General features: G+C 55.2%; 4 protein-coding genes and 1 long non-coding RNA gene across 9 annotated transcripts in view; 1 reads left to right on the top strand and 4 right to left on the bottom strand.

Moving 5' to 3' along the window:
• The window catches only part of HOXA3 (homeobox A3), a 45,404-nt gene extending 33,195 nt beyond the window's left edge, over positions 1-12,209 (bottom strand). For 2 of the 4 annotated variants that reach the window (XM_012447812.3, XM_012447806.3), the window contains exon 1: positions 12,135-12,209. The gene's annotated coding sequence lies outside the window, so the exon portion shown is untranslated. Of the gene's footprint in view, positions 1-10,155; positions 10,799-12,134 lie in introns of those variants that run through there. The other 2 variants (XM_064380528.1, XM_012447809.3) reach the window with 2 other exon arrangements.
• LOC135276530 (uncharacterized) lies at positions 140-15,759 on the top strand. 2 transcript variants are annotated; one of them, XR_010344094.1, is made up of 3 exons: positions 140-315; positions 11,429-11,536; positions 12,141-15,759. It is a non-coding gene; the product is annotated as an uncharacterized LOC135276530 (long non-coding RNA). The 2 variants fall into 2 exon arrangements; XR_010344093.1 differs by lacking the exon at positions 140-315 and adding an exon at positions 6,929-7,170.
• Positions 828-3,609, bottom strand: HOXA5 (homeobox A5). The gene is made up of 2 exons (XM_012447814.2): positions 2,841-3,609; positions 828-1,866 (listed from the first exon to the last, which is right to left on the bottom strand). The coding sequence occupies exons 1-2, from the start codon at positions 3,400-3,402 to the stop codon at positions 1,616-1,618; spliced, it is 813 nt and encodes a 270-aa protein (XP_012303237.1). The 5' UTR covers positions 3,403-3,609; the 3' UTR covers positions 828-1,615.
• Positions 4,698-7,610, bottom strand: HOXA6 (homeobox A6). The gene is made up of 2 exons (XM_012447815.1): positions 7,066-7,610; positions 4,698-5,684 (listed from the first exon to the last, which is right to left on the bottom strand). Exons 1-2 carry the CDS (start codon positions 7,505-7,507, stop codon positions 5,425-5,427), a joined length of 702 nt encoding a protein of 233 aa, XP_012303238.1. The 5' UTR covers positions 7,508-7,610; the 3' UTR covers positions 4,698-5,424.
• On the bottom strand, positions 14,618-16,499 carry HOXA7 (homeobox A7). The gene is made up of 2 exons (XM_012447740.2): positions 15,991-16,499; positions 14,618-15,065 (listed from the first exon to the last, which is right to left on the bottom strand). The coding sequence occupies exons 1-2, from the start codon at positions 16,367-16,369 to the stop codon at positions 14,752-14,754; spliced, it is 693 nt and encodes a 230-aa protein (XP_012303163.1). The 5' UTR covers positions 16,370-16,499; the 3' UTR covers positions 14,618-14,751.
• Between the last annotated feature and the right edge of the window lie 5,784 nt (positions 16,500-22,283).

The raw sequence follows: 22,283 nt of genomic DNA, 5'->3' as shown, positions 1-22,283 counted from the left end.
TATATGTTATGTGGTATATAATGTTGGATGTCAACTCCCCAAAACCATAAAACTTACTTTAATGGCCCCACGTGACGTTTTATAGCCAGTGAGCCGATCTGTCTGTGCTATGGATGATTTTACGATCTAATTCATAGACAAAACCCTATTCATTTGGCACCCAAATGTCATATAGCCGGAACTGGGGCTTATAAAGTTTACTGTTTTATAACTTTTAAAAGGAAAGACGGCATCAGTGTAAGCAGTCGGTAAATGTGCAAATCTCTAGTTGCGCTTTAGCTGCTCTGAGGAGTTTCCCAATCGAGCTAGGATGGGGTAAGTACCTTCCATTTGTAGCAAATTAATTGTAGCAAAAGAAGCCAACTGGGTCCAGGGTGAAGAGTGGGGAAAGGGTGCTGGGATGGGTTAAGGGCAGAGGCTTTGGGGACCACAGCCAGGCAGAGCAGCGTGTCCAGCAAGTGGAGGCCTAGGACAGCCTTAGGAAAGAGGCAGGGTCTGTGTGGCCCGAGGGCAGCTAACAAAGCCCTGCACGTTTTCTCCTTCTTTCTGACTCTGTCTCTCTGTTTTGTACCCAGCAAGTTAACTTGGTTTCCTCAGAGACGGGCAGGGTGGCCTCGGGCTTTGGAACCGCCTGCAGCTTTTCCCACCTTCTGCCCTGAACTTTGTGATGGGTCAGAGTTAGGGAGGCGATGGGCCAGTGTTGGTCTGAGGTCTCTCTGCACAGGTCATCTGCTCAGGTAGCCTCAGACCTACGGGCTTCCAGGACTGAACAGACAGACAGAAAAGCAGACAGAGCCACTCACTATTTGGCACAAACCAGACCAAGAGAACTTACAATAGAAAGTTTATTTTTTGTTCCAGTCAGTATTTTTTCCTTAAAAACAAATACCAAAAAACAAAACAAAACAAAACAAAAAGCTGATCACAGTTTGCTTAAAACAGCCAGACTTGGACAATATTTGTAACTTTGTTCACAAAAACATACATCACTGAAGCTGCACTTATAAGAGCCACTTCCAGAGTTCGTGCAAAGGGTCCTACAAAGGCACGCAGGGACACACCGCTTGGAGTCACAGTTTTCGTCACAGAGTCACTAGTCACTACACGTCGAACAAGTCGTGTCTCATCAAGTCACCTCTACAACAGCATTAATTACACAAGGAATATAGGTAGTTTGAATAAAAATATCTTTAACAGCTTGGAGCTATTGAGACAGGAACACTTCCACGTACATGCACAGTTAAATAACTTGAGTGCAACACACAACATTGGCACTAAACGAGATTGAAGGGGGACTTTTTGTGTGTTTTTTTCTCTTTTCTTTTTTTTTGTTAGTTACTTCAAGTAACACAGCTTGCTTCATATAAATAAGTTAAAACATCTATTTTTTTTTTTCAAGACAAAGCCATTCAGGACAAAGAGATGAACAGAAAGCAGATCTACTTATACAGGCGCTATAATGGCAATAAACAGGCTCATGATTAAAAGATGAATTAGGGCAACGAGAACAGGGCTTCTTCACAGAAGGAACACAAGGGAGTTTCAGAAAGTCACCTTAGTACTGACACTATGCGGGATCCGCTAATACTGCTCAGTACTTTAAACGCTCAGATATTCAGGGGCGGAAGGCCCCTCCTGCCGCGGCCATGCTCATGCTTTTCAGCTTATTATCTTTTTTCCACTTCATTCTCCGGTTTTGGAACCAGATTTTAATTTGTCTCTCGGAGAGGCAAAGAGCATGGGCTATTTCAATCCTTCTTCGGCGGGTCAGGTAGCGGTTGAAGTGGAACTCCTTCTCCAGCTCCAGGGTCTGGTAGCGCGTGTAGGCCGTCCGGGCCCTTTTGCCTTCCGGGCCGCCTATGTTGTCTGCAATAGAAAAGTCAGCGGTTTAGCCACCAACTCCTCACCCCCTGGCTTCCAAAGTCCGCCAGGGGGACAAGCTTGTGTCCTGAGTAGGGAACCCAGGCGAAAGGCTCAACAAGTTCTCCCTACCAGCCCTCACACCCCTCCCGAATTTCCTTCCCTCTTCCTTTCTAGAGAGAAAACAATACGATTTGGACCCTGGGAACAATCCGCCCATCTGAGGCTGGGGCCGTGTCCGGAGGACTCCGGCTTTCCATGGCCTCACTCCTGCCCTCTCCGCCCTGCCCCGGGCGCCCCGATCGGGAGGTACAGCCCTCCCAGGCTGCCCACTGCTCAGAAGCCCAGGAAGCACGGCCCTTTCCTGAGCGCCCAAGTGGCCTTCGGGTCACCCTCCCTCAAAGTTCCAGTCCCGCGAGCCGCCTCCAGTTTCCAGCCTGCAGGCTTGGGGCGCCTGCTTTCTTTTTCTTCCCTTTCCTTCTGTCTCCCTCCTGCCCCCAAACTTCAGAATCCTGCCGGCTCTCGCCTCGATTTTTCCCCCCAAGCCCCTTTTCCGGGGCTCTAATTAGTAACGCTGTTTCCCCAGCGTAGCCCTCTTCATAAATCATCCGCCCTGACAAGCCCGATTCACGGCTCCTACTGCCATCCTCTACCTCTCTGTGCCTTGCTCGGCTGGCCTGACCCAGGAGCGCGTTCTAAGGCGTGGGGTTCAGAGGGGTTTTTTTTTTTGCTTCCTTCCCCTTTCAATGTCTAAACTGGCCCAGCCAGCGCCCGATTCCCCCATTATTTGTGAGCGCAGAGTGTTTTCAAAGAAGAGGAGGAAGGAAGAAGGCAGGAGAAGGAGAATAGCAAGGAGAGGCTCCGCAGGGCTGGGAGAAATGAGACCAGGAGAGAGACTGGGAGAGGGTGGCAGAGGAGAGAGAAGGGATCGAGAGCCGCGTCCCCGCGGTCGCGTGGATTTAGAAAACGGCTGGCTTTACCATGACTTATGTGCAGCTTGCGCATCCAGGGGTAGATCTGGGGTTGGGCGGGCGGCGCCGGGCTCGGCTCGCTCTGCGCACTCGCCTGCTCGCTGCTGGCAGGGGCGTCCTCCTCGGCTCCGGACGCCGTGCCAACCCCCTCTCTGCTGCTGATGTGGGTGCTGCCGGCGTTGGCCGAGGCGCCGCTGGAGTTGCCCAGGGAGTTTTTCCCGCCGTGGTGGCTGTCGCCGCCGGGCGAGGGGGCCACGGCGGAGCAGGGCAGCGGGTCAGGCGGAGGCGAGTGCGTGGACGTGGCCGGCTGGCTGTACCTGGGCTCGGCGGGCGCCGCGCTGGCGCCGGCCGCGTAGCTGCGGGCGCGCTCTCCGGAGCCAAAGTGGCCGGAACCGGAGCGGCCGACGCTGAGATCCATGCCATTGTAGCCGTAGCCGTACCTGCCGGAGTGCATGCTCGCCGAGTCCCTGAATTGCTCGCTCACGGAACTATGATCTCCATAATTATGCAACTGGTAGTCCGGGCCATTTGGATAGCGACCGCAAAATGAGTTTACAAAATAAGAGCTCATTTGTTTTTTGATATGTGTGCTTGATTTGTGGCTCGCGGTCGTTTGTGCGTCTATAGCACCCTTGCACAATTTATGATGAATTATGGAAATGACTGGGACATGTACTTGGTTCCCTCCTACGTAGGCACCCAAATATGGGGTACGACTTCGAATCACGTGCTTTTGTTGTCCAGTCGTAAATCCTGCCTGATGACCTCTAGAGGTAAACTCGTGCACTAATGGGGGAGTTGGGTGGAGGCGAGAGGGTTGGCGCGCGCGCCCCGGGCGCGTGCCCGCCGCCCGTTGCCGCCGTTCAGTCGGACTCGAGCGCCACCCGCTGGAGTCAGGGCGCATCGCCCCGCTTCCGACCCGGGGTTGCAAGGGCTGGGGTCGAATTGAGGTTACAGCCCATTATGGCAAAATTATTGCATTTCCCTCGCAGTTCCATTAGGATGTACCAATTGTTAGGCCGTCAGCTGCCGATCGCGCGCCGGGCGAGGATGCAGAGGATTGGGAGGAGGTGGTGACCTGCATTTTATTTACAACAACTTTATTTCCCCCGTTTTGCAGCCCCTCTTATTTTTGTGTCGAGGTTGGGGTCGGTTCTGCCCATCCTGCCGGCAGCTCTGAATTTTGAAAATACAGATACCACCTTCGGGGAAGGGGGAAAGCCATTTAGCCAATTGGAGAAATAAATCCTGCCAGCAGCAGCAGCAGCTACAATTACGGCTCTGTTTTTGCTAGCGCATGAGGGACAGTGTCCCTGCCGCTCTTAAATGACAGGCGTCTATTAAAGATAGCTTTTGTGTAGTGTTTCTCCAAAGCGAGGTCAAATTCCATACACTTTTATAACCGTAGTCGATTTTTCTTTCGTGTGAGTATGGTTTTCGTGTCATTAGTTTGCTATTTGATTTGCTTACGTATCCAGCTTGGAAAATCTTCATCACAGGGTCTTGTTCCTCGAGCCAGCCGGGCCCCAAGTTGGAGGGTTCTCGTTGAACTCAGCGAGTGGGCCCAGGCTCCTTGCAGCCACAGAGGCTGCTTGGGGTCTGAGGATCCGCGGGCTGGGTTACTGGGGTCTTGCTTAGACCTCCAGGAGTAAAATGAGGGCGATAATGGAAGCATTTCGTGGCAGTGCCTAGTATCCCCGTAGTTACTTTCCAAGGCTCCGAAAGACGCAAGTAAATCACAAATACAGCTGAGAGGCAAGTGGAGTCTCTGCACTGGAGGCCCGGTGTTGCAGGCGCCCCTGGCGCCTCTGGAAGCCAGGACTCTGGAGGCTCCCATGGCCCCGGGCCCCTCGTTGGGTCCTGAACGCTGCTGTGGCGGCGACGCGGGCGCTATCGGAGGCAGGGAGCGGGAATCCGGAGCCGGGAGCCTGAGGGAGCCCAGACGGTCCCTGGACTGTACTGTTCCACTCGCGCCCAGGTTAGCTCGCCTCATCTGAGGCAGCTTCTCTTCCACTGACGGTTGCGCAAGCGGGGCCGAGAGACTGGGCTCTGTTGGGGCCCCCTTTGTTCCTCAAGCTTCCTGTTCTGGGAGGCGCCCTGGGAGGCCGCGACAACGCCGGGACCCAGCACTTAGACCCCCTCTTTCCACCGGCCAGAGATGATTTGATGATGCCCTTCGGGATCTCCTGGCGAGGGACTTAGGCAGAGACGCCCAGACAAGAAACGGGGCTCGGCCCAAGGCTCTTTCCTCCCTAGTAGCCCCGTGTCCCGAGGTCGGGGAGCGCAGAGGCACTAGCACAGGAGCTCCGGACGCATTCAGGGCGCACCCCGGAGCTCCGGAGCTGGTTTGGGCAGCCTTGTGGAGCGGGACAGTGTGTGTGCAGTGCGCCCCGCTCCACCGCTGGTATTGGCTGTGTGTGAGGTTTTGTTTTGTAAGAAATAAATGCACAGACGCTTGCAAAGCTCCGGGCTCCCCTGAAGCTGCAGAAGCCCCCAGATGGGAGCAGGCGGAGAGAAAAGTTGGGGAGCAGGCGAGGGCAAGGGGGCAAAGCCGAAGGAGGTTGCAGCGCTGGCCTGGTCTCTGCCCAGGGGTCTACTGGCCCGCCTTTGCCTCTGAGTCCTCCCCGCTGGGCTGCGTGGAATTGATGAGCTTATTTTCCTTTTTCCACTTCATGCGGCGGTTCTGGAACCAGATCTTGATCTGGCGCTCGGTGAGGCAGAGCGCGTTGGCGATCTCGATGCGGCGGCGCCGCGTCAGGTAGCGGTTGAAGTGGAACTCCTTCTCCAGCTCCAGCGTCTGGTAGCGTGTGTAGGTCTGGCGGCCTCGGCGCCCATGGCTCCCGTACACAGCACCTGCGGGCAGAAATGGCCGGTCGCCGGTAAGCCAGGGTCTTGACAGCCGACCCAGTCAGCCCAGTGCCTCCCACAAGGGGCCTCCTGCCTGAAAACCACCCCGCGTCCACTCCAGCCTCTCCCACTATATCTGGGGCCCAAAGCGGACTGGATGGGAGATTATTTCACACCAAGCGAGATGTTTTCCACCTAAAACGACTTGAGGTTGGACTTTATTGTTTTTGAAAAATCTGCCTCATAGGAAAACCATTACAAGCAAAATAGAATGGGCATTCTTAATTTGGGACACCCAAGTCGTGTTTTTGTGGGGATGCAGGGTGTGTGTGTGTGTGTGTGTGTGTGTGTGTGTGTCTGGGGGTGAGTGGTGTGGAACCCTGTAAGTAGTGTACACACTCTGAATTCATAGTGGTCTCTCAGGATGCTACTGTGACCAGCCATGTCAGAACTCAACACATTTTTTGGAAAGTTAAAAATGGTCAGCCTCCTCAAATCTTTACACATTCTCCCAAATTATATGACCCTTCTGAGAAATGCAGAAATCCACCAGGGATAAAGTGGATTTTAATGCAAAACATTGTAATTTTAACAATCTGCATTAGGCTCTGTCCTAGGGAATTGGAATTCCTAGGAGTCTTTGGGATTTCCTGTGAAGTCTTTGGAAACCAGAGTCTAAGAGATGCAGCTATAGGTAGTCTAGGATTTCTGGCAGTGTAGGATTGTGTAACTGTCTGATCTGGTGCCAAAGATGCCCAAAGGTGGTGGGGGTCCCTCCAATACAGGTGTATGAAGCTCAGGCATGGGCTCAGAAGAAGGCAGAACTTGGCTAAGAGTGAGCAGTTGAGTGGAAGGAGGAGGAGGGGAGGGAGGAGAGAGAGAAAAAATCCTGAGTCTGGGGCTGTGGCCCTCCAAGGCTTTGGGGAGACACTGGAAGAGGCCAAATGGCCACCTCTCTTTGTATGAGTATCTGAGGGGCTAAAAGGAGAGGAGATTGGGAAGCAAAAGATATTTATCAGTGATGCAGTGCAGAAGGCCCTCTGGCTTGGGAAGCTGAGCAGGGTACCTAGGATGCATGAACAAGGCAGTCCTCCCCACCAGCCTCCCTCTCTCTTCAGGCTGTCCCTGTCATGGGTCTCGCATTTGTGGCAGTGTCCCCATCCTCCCCTAAGGTGTCGCCTTACATGGACACTGGGGTCCTGCCCTTCCTTTGCCATGGCCTGATTGCCCCATTGGGAGCAGATTTTTTCTTCTCTATTAAGAAGCTGAAGAAACTTTGCTGGTTCTTTTCTCCTTTCTCTCTATTCCTCTTTCTACTCTGTTTCCTCCTTCTTTCTTTTCCTGCCTCCCTTCCCCTCTCCCTCTACTGTCTTGGGACGTGCCTTACCCGCGCAGGAGTTCATCCGCTGCATCCAAGGGTAAACGGGGCTCGTGTACTTCCGGTCGGTGCCTTCGTCATGGAGTGCTTTGCCCTGCCCGCTGCTGCTGTCGGGTTTGTACTGCTGCTCGGGAGAAAAGTGCAGGTAGTCCCCGGGGCCCCTCTGCTTGCCACTGCCCGAGGGCGAGGCGCCACTGAGGTCCTTATCAGAATAGAAACACGAGGCCCCGTACTCGTAGGACGCCCGGTTGCAGGCCAGGACGGGGTTGGACTGTTGGTAGAAACAAGGTGAGGTGTACGTCTTGTCCGGGAGGCTGGACGCCCCATAAGAGGCCGGGAAGGGCCTCAGAGCGTCATAGCCGGCCTGGTAGAGGGGCAGCTGGCCCAAGAAGGAGTCCTGGCCGCTGGGCAGGCTCCCGGGGAAAGTGGGATTCACAAAATAGGAACTCATTTGCGCGCCCCTCTGCAGGACTGTGATTTGTTGTGTATTAGTACATCTGGCTATAACTATTAGTAGTCATCGAACTGGTTTGTTTCTGGATGGCCGAACGCCAAAAGCGACAGCAGCAAATCGCACCAGCTGACGCGGCAGCGGCCAATGGGAGCGAGCGCCGGAGCCCGCTCCCCGGGGACCGCGGCGACCGAGGCAGCAAAGTTACAAACAGCCCCCAGCCCGCCCGCCCGCCGCCCGCCCGGCAGATTAATGGGCGCTCATAGCCAGCCGGCCCGGCTCTCTTCTCGAACGCCAGTGGCGGGCACGGCCCGTTCAGGGGCGAAGAGATCAGGCCAGAATAGGGACACTAGCGCTGGGGCCGCCGCAAAGGCCCCACCAGGCTCCCTCCTTCCTCCTCCCCTTTTTGCTTTATTGAATTTTGCAGGTTACCCGCCCCTCCTCCTCCAAACAGGAAACCTGAAGGTCCCGTTCCAGGAGGGGCGGTGACAAAGGTGGCTTTGCTCCCAGCCGGCCCGCACTCCAGGCACGGCCCCGAATCGCCCCTCCCCTAGCGCTCCCCTATTCGTGGGTGCGGGTTCTTGAGCTGGAGCCGGGGCTCTGAAAAACCAGGCCTGAACTCCCTGCGCTTCACTCCTGCGCCTTAGGAATCGGTGAACTCCCTTAGTCTCTCCTTCTCTACTCTCACCAGGGACCTGGGCCTCGCAGGCCAGAGCTGAAGGCTCACCTCGAGCTGACCAGGACTCAGCCAAACGTAGGTTCTTCCCACCCATTCCCTTCTCCACATACACATATTGGTTGAGTCCCAAAGGGCTCAATAACCCGAGCCTGCCTGGTCTTAAAGCAGCCCTTCCAGCTGGGCGTCTCCATCCCACCTTTGAACCCAGGGAATTGAGAGGCCAGAAACCACTCGTTTCCACAAGAAAGAACCGATAGAGCAGCAGCCGGCCGTGAGACTGGGCTCCTAAGCCAGCCGAGGTACCTGCTCCCTACTCAGCGCCTGGGAACTGGCATCCGCGGGGAGAACCGCTCAGAGCTGAGGCAGATAAAAATCCAGGTGTGGAATCTCTCTGTCCTCATTCCAGAGGCGCAGGAGGCGCAGGGGCCCTGGCCAAGCTGGGCACAGAAGGCAGCCCTGCGGGGCCCAAGGCCGCGGGGATAATTGATGAGCTCGGTTTCCGGGGCTCCCGACAGCCGGCACTGTCCTAGGGCCGCCCCCTTTACTGCTCTTCCTGGGACCGCGGAGGGCTGCCGCCCTGCAGTGGCTCCAGAACCGGGAATGTTGTCCCACTGGCTCCAGAAATCCTGAATTGATTTCACTGTTGTCCCAGGCCTAGCTGTCCCCAGACAGGACAGGAAAAGCCTGCCCTGGGCTGCTCACTCTTGCCTGAGAGGTGTGCCTTCGAGATAGTTGACTTTTACAGCACATGGATCAATCTCGTTTTGTAAAATGCGATAGCAGCCCAATGGCATTTTTACAACTGTGTTTGTTGGGCTTGTAAAACCCCTTGAATTAGCTTTAAAATCCTCAATTCCGTGGAGATTGAAAAAAGACTACGTGATTTGGATGGATTTCTGGAGATTGTTTACAAATCTGTAAAACCCTGGCCAGAGCAGGCTCTCAGGGTTCAGAACTTAGTGGGGAGGGGGCAACTGGCAGTGTTCCGGTAGGAATCTAGTAATGACTTAGTCTTCTTTGCTTTTCGATTCTTTCGGTGAGCTCTCCTCCCGCAAAGGAAAAAAATTGGGAAAGGACTGGCCTAAGGTCGACCTCCACAGAGCCCAAGAGGCACTCCTGGAAGGCGGCTGCTAGCCCCGCAATGGGGGCAACCCTGGAAGCTTTGTGCCTGTTCCCCAGTCAGTCCAGCCTGGAAAGGGTTTCCTGTGCAGATAAAGAAGGGCCTCGAATGAGAGGATGGAATTGGGCGGATAGAATTGGACATTTCCCACTCATTACTTCAGGGAAATAATTCAATAGGTGAAAATGAAAACTCGAGTCAAAAAATTAAAAGAGACTTTAAAAAATAGCTGCTTGAAGAAAATCATGTTTGTGTTATTTTTTTCTTAAACAAAATCATCAGACAACAGTGATTTTAAGCAAGTTATTATTTAAGATGAAAACAACTGTTTTGGAGATGTCAATCAATGTTTACATTGACGATTTCCTTTGCATTCCTCCATGTCCCACACAGTGTTGGGGTCGGTGTCAATTTACTATGATTATTATTTGTCATGTCTTGACCAGGATTCTCGATCTAATCATTGTTCCAACTACCAAGAGAATTTGATTTCTCAGCTAAGAGCCAGAAAACATATTTCTAGCTTCTGTAGGCACTAAGATGGAAAAATATACATTACATTGGAACCTTTACATGTTAGTCAAGGTTAGTGCATATCATGTTGGCAGCTGACCAATTTATTTTTCCTATCGGATATGCACACATGGGGTGTGTGTGTGTGTGTGTATGTGTGTGTATATATATATATGTGTGTGTGTGTGTATATATATATATATAGAGAGAGAGAGAGAGAGACATTCCAGCAAGAATAGGAACCCCACACCCTCCAGAGAGCCTCTCCTGCAGTGGTGAGAATGGCCACCCCAGGGCTCTCTCTTCTCTGCCAAAGCCACGCAGAAAGCGACTTACCTTTCAGTTTCTCTTCAAGAGGGGGTAGGATGGCGAGCTGGGCCCCAGTGTCTGCCCTTGCCTTGGCTGCCCATTGAACAGCTCCACCTCCGCCAGCCTGGACGGTGGCCTGGGATTATGTAGGTGTGGGACCTTGAAGGCCACCTCAGTCCAGCCAGATCGCTAGCCAGGCCACAGCCCACAGCGCACAGGTGCGGCCTCTGCCCTTCACAGGCCCTCGCCGGGAGCCAAAGCCGGCCTTCTTTGCCATAGCCAATCCTCCTCAGGGCAGCCAGGCCCACAGGCCTCAGGACTACAGGTAGTCTCTCCGATTTCACAGTCCCAAAGCCAGAGCGTTCCCTGAACCAGCGTGCGCCCCCAGGGCGCCTTGGGACGCGCAATTTGGACAGAAGCAGCCGTAACGTGCCAGGCGGCCTGTGCAACCAGTCTCCATGGTGCTGGAGTGGGGGTGGGGGGAGGACCCGAGTCTATACCGGCGTCCAACTCCGGTCAGGGGTGTCCGAGGCAGGGAGATTTCCCGGCCAAATAGGCTCTGGGTGATCGCCCCCCAGGTCCCCTTTCGTCCCCCTCTCCCCTGCTTGCTGGAAATCTCTGAGGGGCCCGTACAGCAGTCGCGCCAGGCTGTAAGAGGCGGGCTGCGGCTGGAGCCGGTCCCGGCGACGGCCACAGCGTGGCAGCAGCGAGCGCCAGCGCGGTCGCAATAAATAATCGGCCCGCGGCAGCCGCAGTCAGGAAGCCAGAGGCCCTAGGATGCAAATACGCCGCTTTATCCGCCCCGAGCGCACCCAGAGCACAGAGGAACGTCCCAAACATCCACAGCCCCTTCCTATTTATCTAATGCATACCAAGATATTGTCTCAAGACGGGGAAACGACAACCCAAACCAAAAACAAACAAAAAGAAGACAGGGCTCCTTTCTTGTCTCTGTCAAGGGGAGTTCCCGGGGCAAATCTGGTCTGATGCGCACCTAGGCCGAGCTACAGTTCGAGCCACCGCGCTAAGCAAAGCCACCGCCAGCAGCACCCTCCGCGCTTCCTCCCCGGCAGCTCCACAGTCCTCTCCCCGCTCGCGGGAGGTGGGGAGTGCGGTCGCCAGTCCGTTGCGCCAAGGTGGATTGCAGGGGGGGGTCCCCCTACCGCCCAGACTCGATTTGCGTCCTTCTTTCAACCTTAGCTGCGGGTCCCTGCCACCCGCGCTAACACCATAACGTCCTCTGCACCGAAACTTCCCAACAAGTAACACCCAATTAACCCCATCCTCTCCTCCAACACAGAATTCCACCCACGCACCTATTCCCCTCTCCCAGCGCTTCAGACACCTCTCTCATCGAAAAACTGGGCGAAGGGAAGCCGGCAACGAGCAGAGAACTCTGGCTGAATTAGTAAGTTTTTGACTGTTTTCCCTTCTATCTTTCTCTCTGAAACCACTTCCCACGGAATAGAAAGTACTGTGATGATGCTAATAAAATGCCAGTGGATTAATGCACTTTGCCCTCACCTCTTCCCACCTTCCCAGGTCGAGAATGGTCTCTTGTTGGAGAATCCAACAAAACCAAATTGGGCCATGAATGGAAATAAAATCCAAACCCAAGGGGCTAGCGGGGAACACAGAGTGCGGGCCACTTCATTTTGGGCTTCAAGGGGTCCCTGGGGAAGGGGAGAGAGAAGACCCAAAGGCTGCTGCCCTGTGCCTGGGCGCTGTGCCACGGAGGGCCGAGGGAAGGCGGGTACTTACTACCAAGGCGAGCCAAGGAGGGGAGAGAAAGGGAGTGTGTGTGTGTGTGTGTGTGTGTGTGTGTGTGTGAGAGAGAGAGAGAGAGACGTGTTTGGGCTGTAGTGTGTGATGGGGTGTGAATGGGTGAGTACGGGTGAGGGGGAGTATGCCCCTCTTAAAGCCTCCCTGGGTACCCTCTCCCACCGCTGCCGCTGCCGGCTGTCACCTCACCACCTTTGCTCCTATCTCCTCCCCACATGTCTCACCTTCAGATGGCGGCTCCCAGAAGCTCCTGCCCCTCTGACAGCTGTCGCTTGGGCAGCCCGAGAGACGAATTGTCCTCCTTCCTGGTGCCAGAGGACGCAGGAAATTAGCCAGGTTGTGAGTTGCAAAGCTGCCGCCACGGCGCGCCGGGAACTGGGCGCGCCCCACCTCCAGCCGGAGCCACCAGGCCTGCTTTGGCCTGGGCTTTCCCTCGCTCGCCATTGCCGGACAAAGCGCAGCCGAGCCGGGCTGGAAGACAGAGCTCCGAAGCAGGCAGGATGGAGCGGAGCAAAAGAATGCGGCTCTATTCTCGCAAGGGAAATTATAAAAAAGTTCATGTTCACGGTTCCCATCCACATGACCGACAGCGGCCAATGGAAGGGCCGAACAACTCATAAAGTTGTATTGCAAAGTTGTAAATTTTCATAAACAACAACGGATTTATGACCCTTTCCCCATCACTGAGAGGAGGCAGCTCTTACATCGGCGCCATCTTACCACTGAGGCCGCCCCGACTAGGAGCCTCAGGTTTTATAGACCCTTTTGGGCCCGGTTTTATTAAAAGAGCCCTAAGAAGCGGGCCCAACCCAGGCAGGAGACTGGAGACAAGGTCTTACCGGCAGAACACAGGATGCTCTGAGCTGCCACCACAACCCCTCGCCCTTCGCCTCTCGCCTCATCCCCGCACCCAGACGCCCCTGCCCCTGCCCTGGCAGTGCAACCCAGCGGGGGTCTGCGGTCCTAGCCCCTCCCTGCGCCACCTACTGCAGTGCCGGACCCTGGGGCGCCCTCGCCTCGGCTGCAGGCGGGGTGGGGGCCTTAAAATCCCATTTCCTAGCCTGGGGCTGGGTTCAGGGCGCCTGCGAAATCCGAAATCAGTCGCTCGGTAAAGCCCCTTTCCAAACCCACTGCGCAGTCTTAGACGAAAGGGTGGATTTGAAATTTCCCCGTGGAATTTATGAAGGTTTTTAGGGAGGTTCATAGAATATAACCTATCTACTGAAGATTCCGTTTTCAAGGAATCTAGAAGATGTCAGCGCACACACAAAAACCAGACAAACGTCTCTACACGGAGAAAGGCACATACACAATTATGCACTCAGGGAAGGGCATACACTCTATTGTGGGCACAGAATGGCACGCAATTATGGACACACAGAAACACATGCACCCAATTATGGACACTAAAATATACGCCATTGTGGAATTAGGAAAAAATACACACACAGATACGTACACAAAAAATAAGCACATACTCAAATACACATATAAAATACATAAAAAGAGACATGACACCAATACATGGGCACCCAACACTTAGACCATCACAAGGACAGCCACCCCACTTTTGCTTCCACGCTGCCTCTTGCCCTCCAGCCATTCTCACCTCCCCTTTCACGTCCCCTCTAGATAAAGCAGTCCACATTTTTCTTTGTCACCAAGCATCTTTATTTTTCTGTTACATAAAACACAGTTAGCTGGGCTGGGAAGTGTGCCTTCCCTGAACCCCAGGATGGAGCTGAGGGAGATACAGGACAACACGGGGATGAAGGGCATTGCGGAAGGCATTGGACCTCCCCACTCACTACAGTTAGTGCAAGACAACACACCATGCTACAAAGTCACCCCAATAACACATCCTTTCCAAGTCAAGACACTGCCCTACAAATGAACTCCAAGACTATAGAAATGACCAAAAAAAATCTTGTTCAAATATACAGTATTTGCTATTATAGGAAACGTCAGGGTGTATATATTTAACACAGCTGAACAGCAAGATACAGGAGCCAGAGGAAAGGACACTGAAGCTGGGAGCATCTCCACAGTCCTACTAAGCAGAAGCTAACCCAGAGGTCTGCAGCCAGCCCAGGAACATTCCCCTCCAGAAGTGGGGGGTGATGGGCCTGAACTTTGAGTGCCAAGCCAGAAAAGGAGGGATTCTAGGGTGCAGCACTTAGAATGCTTTTTGGAATAAATATATTATTTTTCAATTTAAATAGATGCCAATACCCTGGTCCTGGACCTCAGCACATTCTCAGGGCAGCCTCAGGGACCCCAAAGGCTGCCAGCTATAAGCAGCAGGGGCCTTGCCTGGGAGCAGTCGGCACTAGGTAGCAGGCAAGCCAGCCAGCACGAAATAGGTAGTTTTAGGGGAGTAGGTAGTACTGAGATTCACGTTCTTGCGGGTCTGGGAGGGTGGTGCTGGGTGTCTGCCAGTGTTGGGATACATAGGGGCTTCCTGGGAATGGAGGCCCTCTGGGGCTGGATACATAGGTAGTTTGGGGGTGCCTCAAGCGGAGGCCTGTGCTAGGTAGTATTTTGGCCGCGCCAGCGCGGGGCCGGCTGGCCTGGGATTGGGGGTGCCTGTTGGGGTCGTCAGAGGCGAGGGAATCCAAGGCGACCTAGTCTCTGTGGCCGCTCAGTCCAGAAAAGTTGGGAGCTGGAGTGGGTGATGGGGCGGGTAGAATGCAGGTTGGGGACTGGGTTTTCTGTTTTTTTTTTGTTGTTGTTTTTTTTTACATTTTCTTTTATTTTTTCCATTTTTGTAAATAAAACCAGTGAGTCTCTTAAAGACGCTTTTCCGACTGTCCGGTGCAGCAAGGGCCCCGGCTCGGCCCCTCATTCCTCCTCGTCGTCGTCTTCTTCATCATCGTCCTCCTCATCGGCCTTGTCCGCGGCAGTGCTGGCGGCGGCAGAGGGCACGTTGCCCTCGGGAGCTGCGGCGGCAGCAGGACATTCGTCCTTATGCTCTTTCTTCCACTTCATGCGGCGGTTCTGGAACCAGATCTTGATCTGGCGCTCGGTGAGGCAGAGCGCGTGGGCGATTTCAATGCGGCGGCGCCGCGTCAGGTAGCGGTTGAAGTGGAACTCCTTCTCCAGCTCCAGCGTCTGGTAGCGCGTATAGGTCTGGCGGCCCCGCTTCCTGTCAGGTCCTGAGAACAGACATGCAGATACATGAACACAGGACAGACAAGCAGACAGGGCACTCGTTAGGCTGCTGTCCCAGAGCCCGCACCTTCCTCCTGGCCTAGTTCCAGGCGGGCATCCCCCTCTGCCCCAGGCCCCGAACAGAGATAGGGGAGGAGCGGGAGTGTTAGGGAAAGACCCCAACTGCAGGGCCAGACACGCAGGCAGCTCTGTAATGAGCAAAGGCGCAGAAACCCAACTTCACTTTCCAGCCAGCTAAGCGTCCACAATGTCCTGCTTCCCCTGACAAAGGAAACTGTAAATATAGAGTGTGGGCAAGCGGGAGACGCTGCACTTTTGCCATTCAAAGATGAACCCGGCTGTTCCCAGGCCTTGCTAGGCAAGTGGGTGACCCTTCCCAACAGCCTGAGCCCTTATCCCCAGGACCTTCCTAGGGCACCTCGACCCTCTGTCTTCATTTCCTCACCCCCATCTTGAAATGGCCCAGGGCACAGGGTCGCATTAGAGGCCCTGGAGGGCTTGGATCTCCCAGCTTTTAAGAAAGAAAAGCCGGGCTGCAAGGAAAAGGAGGTGGAGGGAGGGAAAGAAGAAGAAAGGGAGGGAGGTGACAGAGGAGGGAGAGAGAACAGCGAACAAACTCAATGTTAAAATTCCAAGGCAAATGGAGTTAAATAAATTTACGAGGATCGAACCCATTAATTTGGCCATAAAAAGTTTTATGAGCCTCATTTACATACAATGCTATGGGCTCCACGCAATGGCGCCTCCGCTCTAATTAAAACCAGAAAGGCTGCGCCGGGAGTCACGGCGCTGCCGGCTCGCAACTGCCTGGATCCGCTCTCCCGGCCCCGCGCTCTGCGCTCCCCAGCGCAGCGCTCCCCGCTCCCACTCCCGCTCCGCCCGCCCGGCCCGCCTAGCGGCTGCGCCTACCTGAAGACCGCATCCAGGGGTAGATGCGGAAATTGGCCTCGGCCGGGCCGTGCAGCGCGCCCTCGTCCGCCTTGTCGCAGGCGCCTTTGGCGAGGTCACTGCAGAGCCCGGGGATGTTTTGGTCGTAGGAGGCGCAGGGCAGGTTGCCGTAGGCGTCGGCGCCCAGGCCGTAGCCCGACGCAAAGGGGCTCTGATAGAGGGGGCTGTTGACATTGTACAAGCCCGGAACAGTAGAGGCGAAGGCGCCGGCACCCGCCCCGTAGCCGCTTCTCTGTGAGTTGGGCGCAAAGGAGCAAGAAGTCGGCTCGGCATTTTGGAACAGAGAAGCCCCCGCCGTATATTTGCTAAAAAGCGCGTTCACATAATACGAAGAACTCATAATTTTGACCTGTGATTTGTTGTCCGGCAGCTTTCAGTGTCGGTTTTACGAGGTAGCTTGATATATGATAACATTACACCCCCAGATTTACACCAAACCCCATTTTCTTTTGGACGGAGCTCGCCGCAGCACGTGACCGCCCACATGACCGCCTCCGCCAATCTCAGCAGCCCTCACAGGTGGTCTCGCTCCGCGGGGCCCGCGGCCGCCTAGAATGGAAGGGGAAGAGGCTCAAATATGCGGCCCACGAATCCGCCCGCGCTCGGCGGGCCTGGTGCGTCCTGCAGAAAAAGACCCAGAGGCTCGGCAGGGGAGCCCAGCTGGCAGCCAATGCGGGCACTGGGGTCTGCGGACGCCGAGCGGCGCCGGCTCCGCGCAGCCCCCTCACTCCTGCTAGTGAGCCCTGGACCAAGCTTGGGGATCCTCCCCGTCCCTCTCCTGTACGCTTGCCGAGCCCCTGGTAGGGTCTCTGTCCCCGCGCACCAGACTGCCCCGCGGTGGCCTTGTGGACAGGACTCAGCTATGAGCAGATCGACTCTGCCCAAGTCTTCCCTCACCCAGGGCCGGTGGGCGACAGGCCGGACTTGGACTCGGATCCCGAAGGGAAAGGCGCAGCGTCGCTGGCAGCTGCAGCGAGAATGCCACCGCAAAGTGGAACCATGTGGTTCGAATAAAGTCAACGTCTTCCAGCTTCCTTTCCTTAATCGGCGGCACACTGTTTATCCGCCCTAAAGGAAGCAGTGAAATATTTATCTATTAATGAGCCTCATTTGCCAACAGATTTATTAACGTGGGGTTCCCCTCCCTCCTCCCGGACGCTGTAGTGCTGCAGGCAGTACGCCTTCGCTCCTGGGCACCTGGCTGGCTCCAAGAGACCAATAAATGGCTAAAGATTCCTTTGTCCTTGCCACAACTTCTAGTTCCCCTCTGGCGCACGGGAGCCAGGGCTATTTTCCCTAGCTTGGAGAAATCTCAGGCCAGCACCCTTCCAGGCACTCCCAACACTGGAAGGTTTCCAGCAGCCTTCGCCTCATCCACCCTTAGGCCTCCACCTCGTGGGCCTGGGTGCCTAGGAACAATACATGCTTTAGAGCCGATTTGGAGAAAGGCTTCTGGCGTCTGGGGACCGCAACCATCTGTGGACTTCCATTTCTTTTAAAGACACCAAAAACAAATAACGGGAACACCCCCCAAAGGCCACCCAGCTGTGGATGCTTCACCTATCCAAGTACCAGCTCACACGGAGCTGAGTGCACATTGGTCTCAGTCCCTTCCATCCAGGACTCCAATTCCTACCTTTCCAGGCCTCCGACCCCTGCACCATGTTGGACCAGCTGAAGCCCCTGCTGCCCACGGCTCGGTGGAGGATGGTGGGGAGAACGCTTTCCCTAAATGCCTCATAAACTGCCCAGGCCGCGCTGGAAGCCCGACCACCTTTTACTGCCCAGCTCGATTACACACCATAAACCCGACCTTACAATGGAATTGCCCCGGAAATTCTTCTGTAAATTATAGAGTTTAGTTCCTTGTGTACAAAGCACTTCCCATCACTTTCAGAGGGTCCAGGCCGCCCCAATTTACCGCACCCTCTCAGGGGGTCCCGGGAACACAAAAGGTGGAGTGGTGGTTCAGATCGGGATGCCAGGGAGCCCCAGTTCCTGCGCAGTGAACCACCGGGGCTTGAGTGGGAAGGCGGGGGCTGCTGGGGCAGGTGGGCCCTGGGCTGTCTCCTGCGGGAACACAGAAGCCCTGGGGGGCGGGGGACGATATCCGGAGATGCCCTTTATGGCGGATCAGATGATACCGTGTCTCTGCTGGAGAATAGAGGGAGTAAGACAAAAAGAAAAAACTTAAATAATCCCAATCTCATCGCCTTCTGGAAGGAAATAAAAATCCAAGAAAGTTAAAGGAAGATGAAGCAAACAAGAAGGCTAGGAGATCAAAGAGGCAGAATTAGACCGCTTTAGACCAATAAATTGTTCCTGGGATGACACAGAGCAAGACGCAAAGAGAAAAGACCAAGGCCCCCGCCGCCGTCGCCGTCTGTCTAGACTCAAGCGGCTGGAGGAGCCGACAGCACTGGTGTTTAAAGTAGAACCTACCCAGTTCAACAGCCCGAGAGGGGAGCGATTTCGGGGATCGTGGGAAGGAACGCACTTCGCCAAGGGAGGGCTGGGCTCCCTCGCCACCAGCTGATCCCTGCCCGGGTTTTGCCCGGCGCGCGTCCAGAAGTTCTGGCAGGACGCACTGCCCCTCTGCCCCGGCCAAGGAGGATCTGAATACTGCCCGCAAGGCTTCGGCCCTTCTGGAACCAAGTCAGCCAACTGGGCCAAGTCCTGCGGACACCGAAACCTCCCTTTCGTTTCCAGGCTTCTCTCTCCCCTCCTGCCCTCTGTGGTCTGATTTAAAACGAAAAGGTCGGATAAAATCAGGCTTTCAATAAGGCTTCTTTAATTGCGTGTTCTCTATTCATTGGTTCTCTACTTATTTGACTGAAAAGACACAAATGCCCTAGGTTATGTGAGATAATTTTGACAGGAATACTCATTCACCCTCGGCCTGAAGCAGGCACATGTAGGTGGGTTTCTAATCAGCCGAGCTATCTTTAGATAGACATTTTCCACTGCTGTCCCTGAGCTTCCTTCCTACCTACTGACAGTGTGTTCACCCTGCTTCTTGTTACCAAATAGTCCAATATTTAAATTGAATTAGGAAGGCAAAGTCAGCTCTAGGCAGCGAATCGCGCCTTCTAGAGATTTGAGTGGCTGGCGAATTACTTCTCTTAAGGTTTCCACCCGTGCCTCTCTCAGGGACTGCATCTGTTTCCCACCTAGTGAGTGATCCCTGGCCTGGGCGCAAAGACAAACCCGTCCCCAACAGTGCAAATGAGATTGAGTTGGTGCGGGGTCTTGCCTGGGTGAAGACCCACTGCGGGGAAGCCACTCCCAGGCTTCCCAGAGGAAAAGCAGCCTCCCAGCCACTAGCCTGCGAAGGGCAGGGGAGGCGCCTTTGGACAGTCCATCCAGGCCTGGGAGACCCTGGCGGCCTGCACCTACCTGAGGCCTCCGTGATCAGTGGAGAGACGCGGTCACCACCGATCTGTGACTTCGTTTATTTGTAGTTACACAAATTGTGCTTTCTCTGCATCCTCAGATCTGCGACTTCACAATTTATTTGTAGTTGCCTAAACAGAGCTATCTACGGCTTGGATACATAGCCACGGTTGACTCCTGGGGAGGCTATAAAACCCTTCTTACAATTAGATGTTGGGAAATTATATACGGAAATATAATGAAGGCATGTGTCTGTAATATCGACGTATATATATACATATATGTGAGACGAGAGAGCGACAAAGAGGGAGAGAGAGAAAGGAGAGAGAGAGAGAGAGAGAGAGAGAGAGTGTGTGTGTGTGTGTGTGTGTGTGTGTGTGTGTGTAGAGAGAGAGAGAGAAGAAACACCCCGGAGAGACTTCAGCCAAAATCCAGTCCCCAGTTTTACAGCATGTACAGCACGGAGATGCGGGTCGTAAACATTTTGTGGGTTTGGCGGAGACTATTACGACCCAAATAAATGCACTGTGCCGCGTGTTCACAGGACTCCGGGGCGCTTCGAATGGTTCTCTGTTTGCTTTTGCGTTTTCACTCTGGAACCATTCGGCATCCGTGGCTATGCTCGCACCCGAGGAGCCCGCAGCGTGTTCCCTGCCTGGGGTCCGGGAGAGGCTGGGCCTGGATTGGGATCCCCTCCCTTCTGGCCTCCTAAGCAGGAAACGCCAGAGCAGCCTCGGTTCCTCTACAGCGGAGGACATGCCGCAGCCAGAGACAGCACGGGCGGCTTCCACGCCGTGAGCGACACTTTTGGTGCTACGGTGTGATCGTTATATTAAACATCACATTAAAAGAATAACTAAAGCAGTTCCTGGTCTGTCCCCCGGGATTCTCCTTCCCAGCCAACTCGGCCCGGCCCCTGAACCTACAGTGGACAGACACCGAGATTGACGTTACACCCAATTTTCACCGCCTAATTTTATTGCCTCGATTCAAGCCGGCACAGTCCCGGGGTCCTGGCTCTGTCTTGGGTTCCGGCTCGCTGGGCCCTGACCCAGGTCGCAGGGTTCGGGGACCTCCGGGGCGGCCGCGGGACTCGTGGTCACGGAGTGAGCCCTCGTTACGCCCTGTGCACACCCTCTGGGGAGGTCGTCAGATCTGGGGGCTGCAGGCGTTCCTCCAGTGTCCGTCAGTCAGCCGGGGCTCCCTGGCGCCTGGCTGTGTCAGGCCTGTCCCGGCTGAGGACGGCGACCCTGGAGCCGCGCCCGCGCCTGGAGCTGCAGCCTCGCGGCCGCCTGGACAGCTGCAGCCGGGCAGCCTTGGGCCCTCGGGATACGCTCTGGGAGGCGTGAGCGGTGAGGGTCGGGCAAGCTCCCTCCGATTCCTTGTTTCCCAGAGAGGCTTCTAGCCAGGAGTGAGCAGCACTGAAAATATAGGGTGGCTGTTCACTAAAATCTGGGGCTCTCATTCCAGAAAGGCTCGTGTCAAGTCGACATCTTAGGAATTACCCCAGGGTCGCGAAGGCGGGAGATGGCGGCTCGGAAGCCTCTTGCGTGGAGCCACACTGCCATCTGCTGGCCGCCTTTTGGTACTGCATCCCCAGCTTCCTCGCCGGGCCGGAGCTTTGGGAGCCGCGGGCGAGCCCACCGCACCCCACTCCGAAAGCAGGGGCGAGGGCCTAGTCCCCGGGAAGTCTGCATGGAGCCCGGAATCTACGGCAGAGGAGGCAATGCCAATAAAAGAGCTGTTTCCGCAGCCGCTTTATCGGAGGCAGACAGAACAAATGAACAAATGAAAGGGCTTTGGTGGAATAGCCTAATTGGGGCTGGACAGTTGTAAACTCATTAAGGACCGAATTCCAGACAGTTCGCAGACCCGGCCTTTATGGCACACTCTTACTGCCTATTCTTTGAAGTTCCTAATGTCTGCAACAACAGAGGGCGTCCCAACCTGGCGGAGGGGTGGGGGTAGGGGTTAGGGGCTGCCGCATCCACCCGCGCCCTGGTTCCCCTTTTAAGCTTAGAACACAGCCAACTTTGCAGAAGTCGTGGAGTGGGGGAGGGGGAAGGAAGAGCGAAGCAAAGCGTGGTAGGGGAAGCGAGGCCGAACCCTCCGGCCACATCTGGAAAGCGCCCAGGCCTCCGAAGTTGTGGCCGGTCCCCCCGCAGCCCTTTACACCCCATAAACAGTAACAGCCCTCATTTTCTTTTATGGCGCTTCGGGGCTCGTCAGTTGCCTCAGCCAGCCCTGCCTCTGTTAGGACTTGTGCTCGGGAGGGGCTTGCAGTGCAGGACCCAGATTCTCCTGGGCCAGGCTGGCAGGACGCTGCGGGTGGTGCGCGGTGCGAGGATGCTGGGCTGCGTTCCCTTGCAAGCCCCCAAAATGTTTGCCTACATGGCCGCGTTTGTCGGGTGGGGCTGCTATTTCCCTCTGCGGAGCCGGCTTAGAAGGCGGCCCCCAGCTCTTTATCCTGCCACCCTCTCACCCTTTTCCCCACCAAGCTAAGGAAGGCCCAAGTTTGGGAATTCTCCTGGGAGCACCAAGGTGGAATAGTGGTCTTTCCACCGCTGCTGGCCAGCCCAGCGCAACCCAGCTTCTCGGGGACTACTCCGCCGTCCGGCACATAGACACAAGGCCGGGAGCCTGGCTCCGCCGCCGGGTTTCCCAGCCTTTCTCGCCGCCAGGCAGCTGGCCTGGTTGGGAGAGCTTAGCTCCGCGGACTGGTTGTGGCAGGTCCCGCTCCGGAAAGCAAAACAGAGGCAACATTGGGGCTTTCTCCCCACCCCAGCCCGCCCCTACCCCAAGATTATACACAGCCTCCCCTGACCCAGAGAAGAAGGTTCAAAGAGCAGACTGGCAGAAAA

Source organism: Aotus nancymaae, unplaced genomic scaffold, assembly GCF_030222135.1.
Source record: "Aotus nancymaae isolate 86718 unplaced genomic scaffold, 86718_ANA_hifiasm-v0.15.2.pri h1tg000025l, whole genome shotgun sequence".
Classification (NCBI taxonomy): domain Eukaryota; kingdom Metazoa; phylum Chordata; class Mammalia; order Primates; family Aotidae; genus Aotus; species Aotus nancymaae.
Note: the sequence above shows the minus strand (reverse complement) of the source record. Positions and strands in the feature narration are given on the sequence as shown.

Excerpts from the sequence above, each read along its gene's own strand:
- HOXA5 (XM_012447814.2), bottom strand. The coding sequence starts at position 3,402 with ATGAGCTCTTATTTTGTAAACTCATTTTGCGGTCGCTATCCAAATGGC. Across the intron at positions 1,867-2,840 it reads CAAGCTGCACATAAGTCATG|ACAACATAGGCGGCCCGGAA; the intron begins GTAAAGCCAGCC and ends TTTCTATTGCAG.
- HOXA6 (XM_012447815.1), bottom strand. The coding sequence starts at position 7,507 with ATGAGTTCCTATTTTGTGAATCCCACTTTCCCCGGGAGCCTGCCCAGC. Across the intron at positions 5,685-7,065 it reads GCGGATGAACTCCTGCGCGG|GTGCTGTGTACGGGAGCCAT; the intron begins GTAAGGCACGTC and ends TTCTGCCCGCAG.
- HOXA7 (XM_012447740.2), bottom strand. The coding sequence starts at position 16,369 with ATGAGTTCTTCGTATTATGTGAACGCGCTTTTTAGCAAATATACGGCG. Across the intron at positions 15,066-15,990 it reads CCCCTGGATGCGGTCTTCAG|GACCTGACAGGAAGCGGGGC; the intron begins GTAGGCGCAGCC and ends GTCTGTTCTCAG.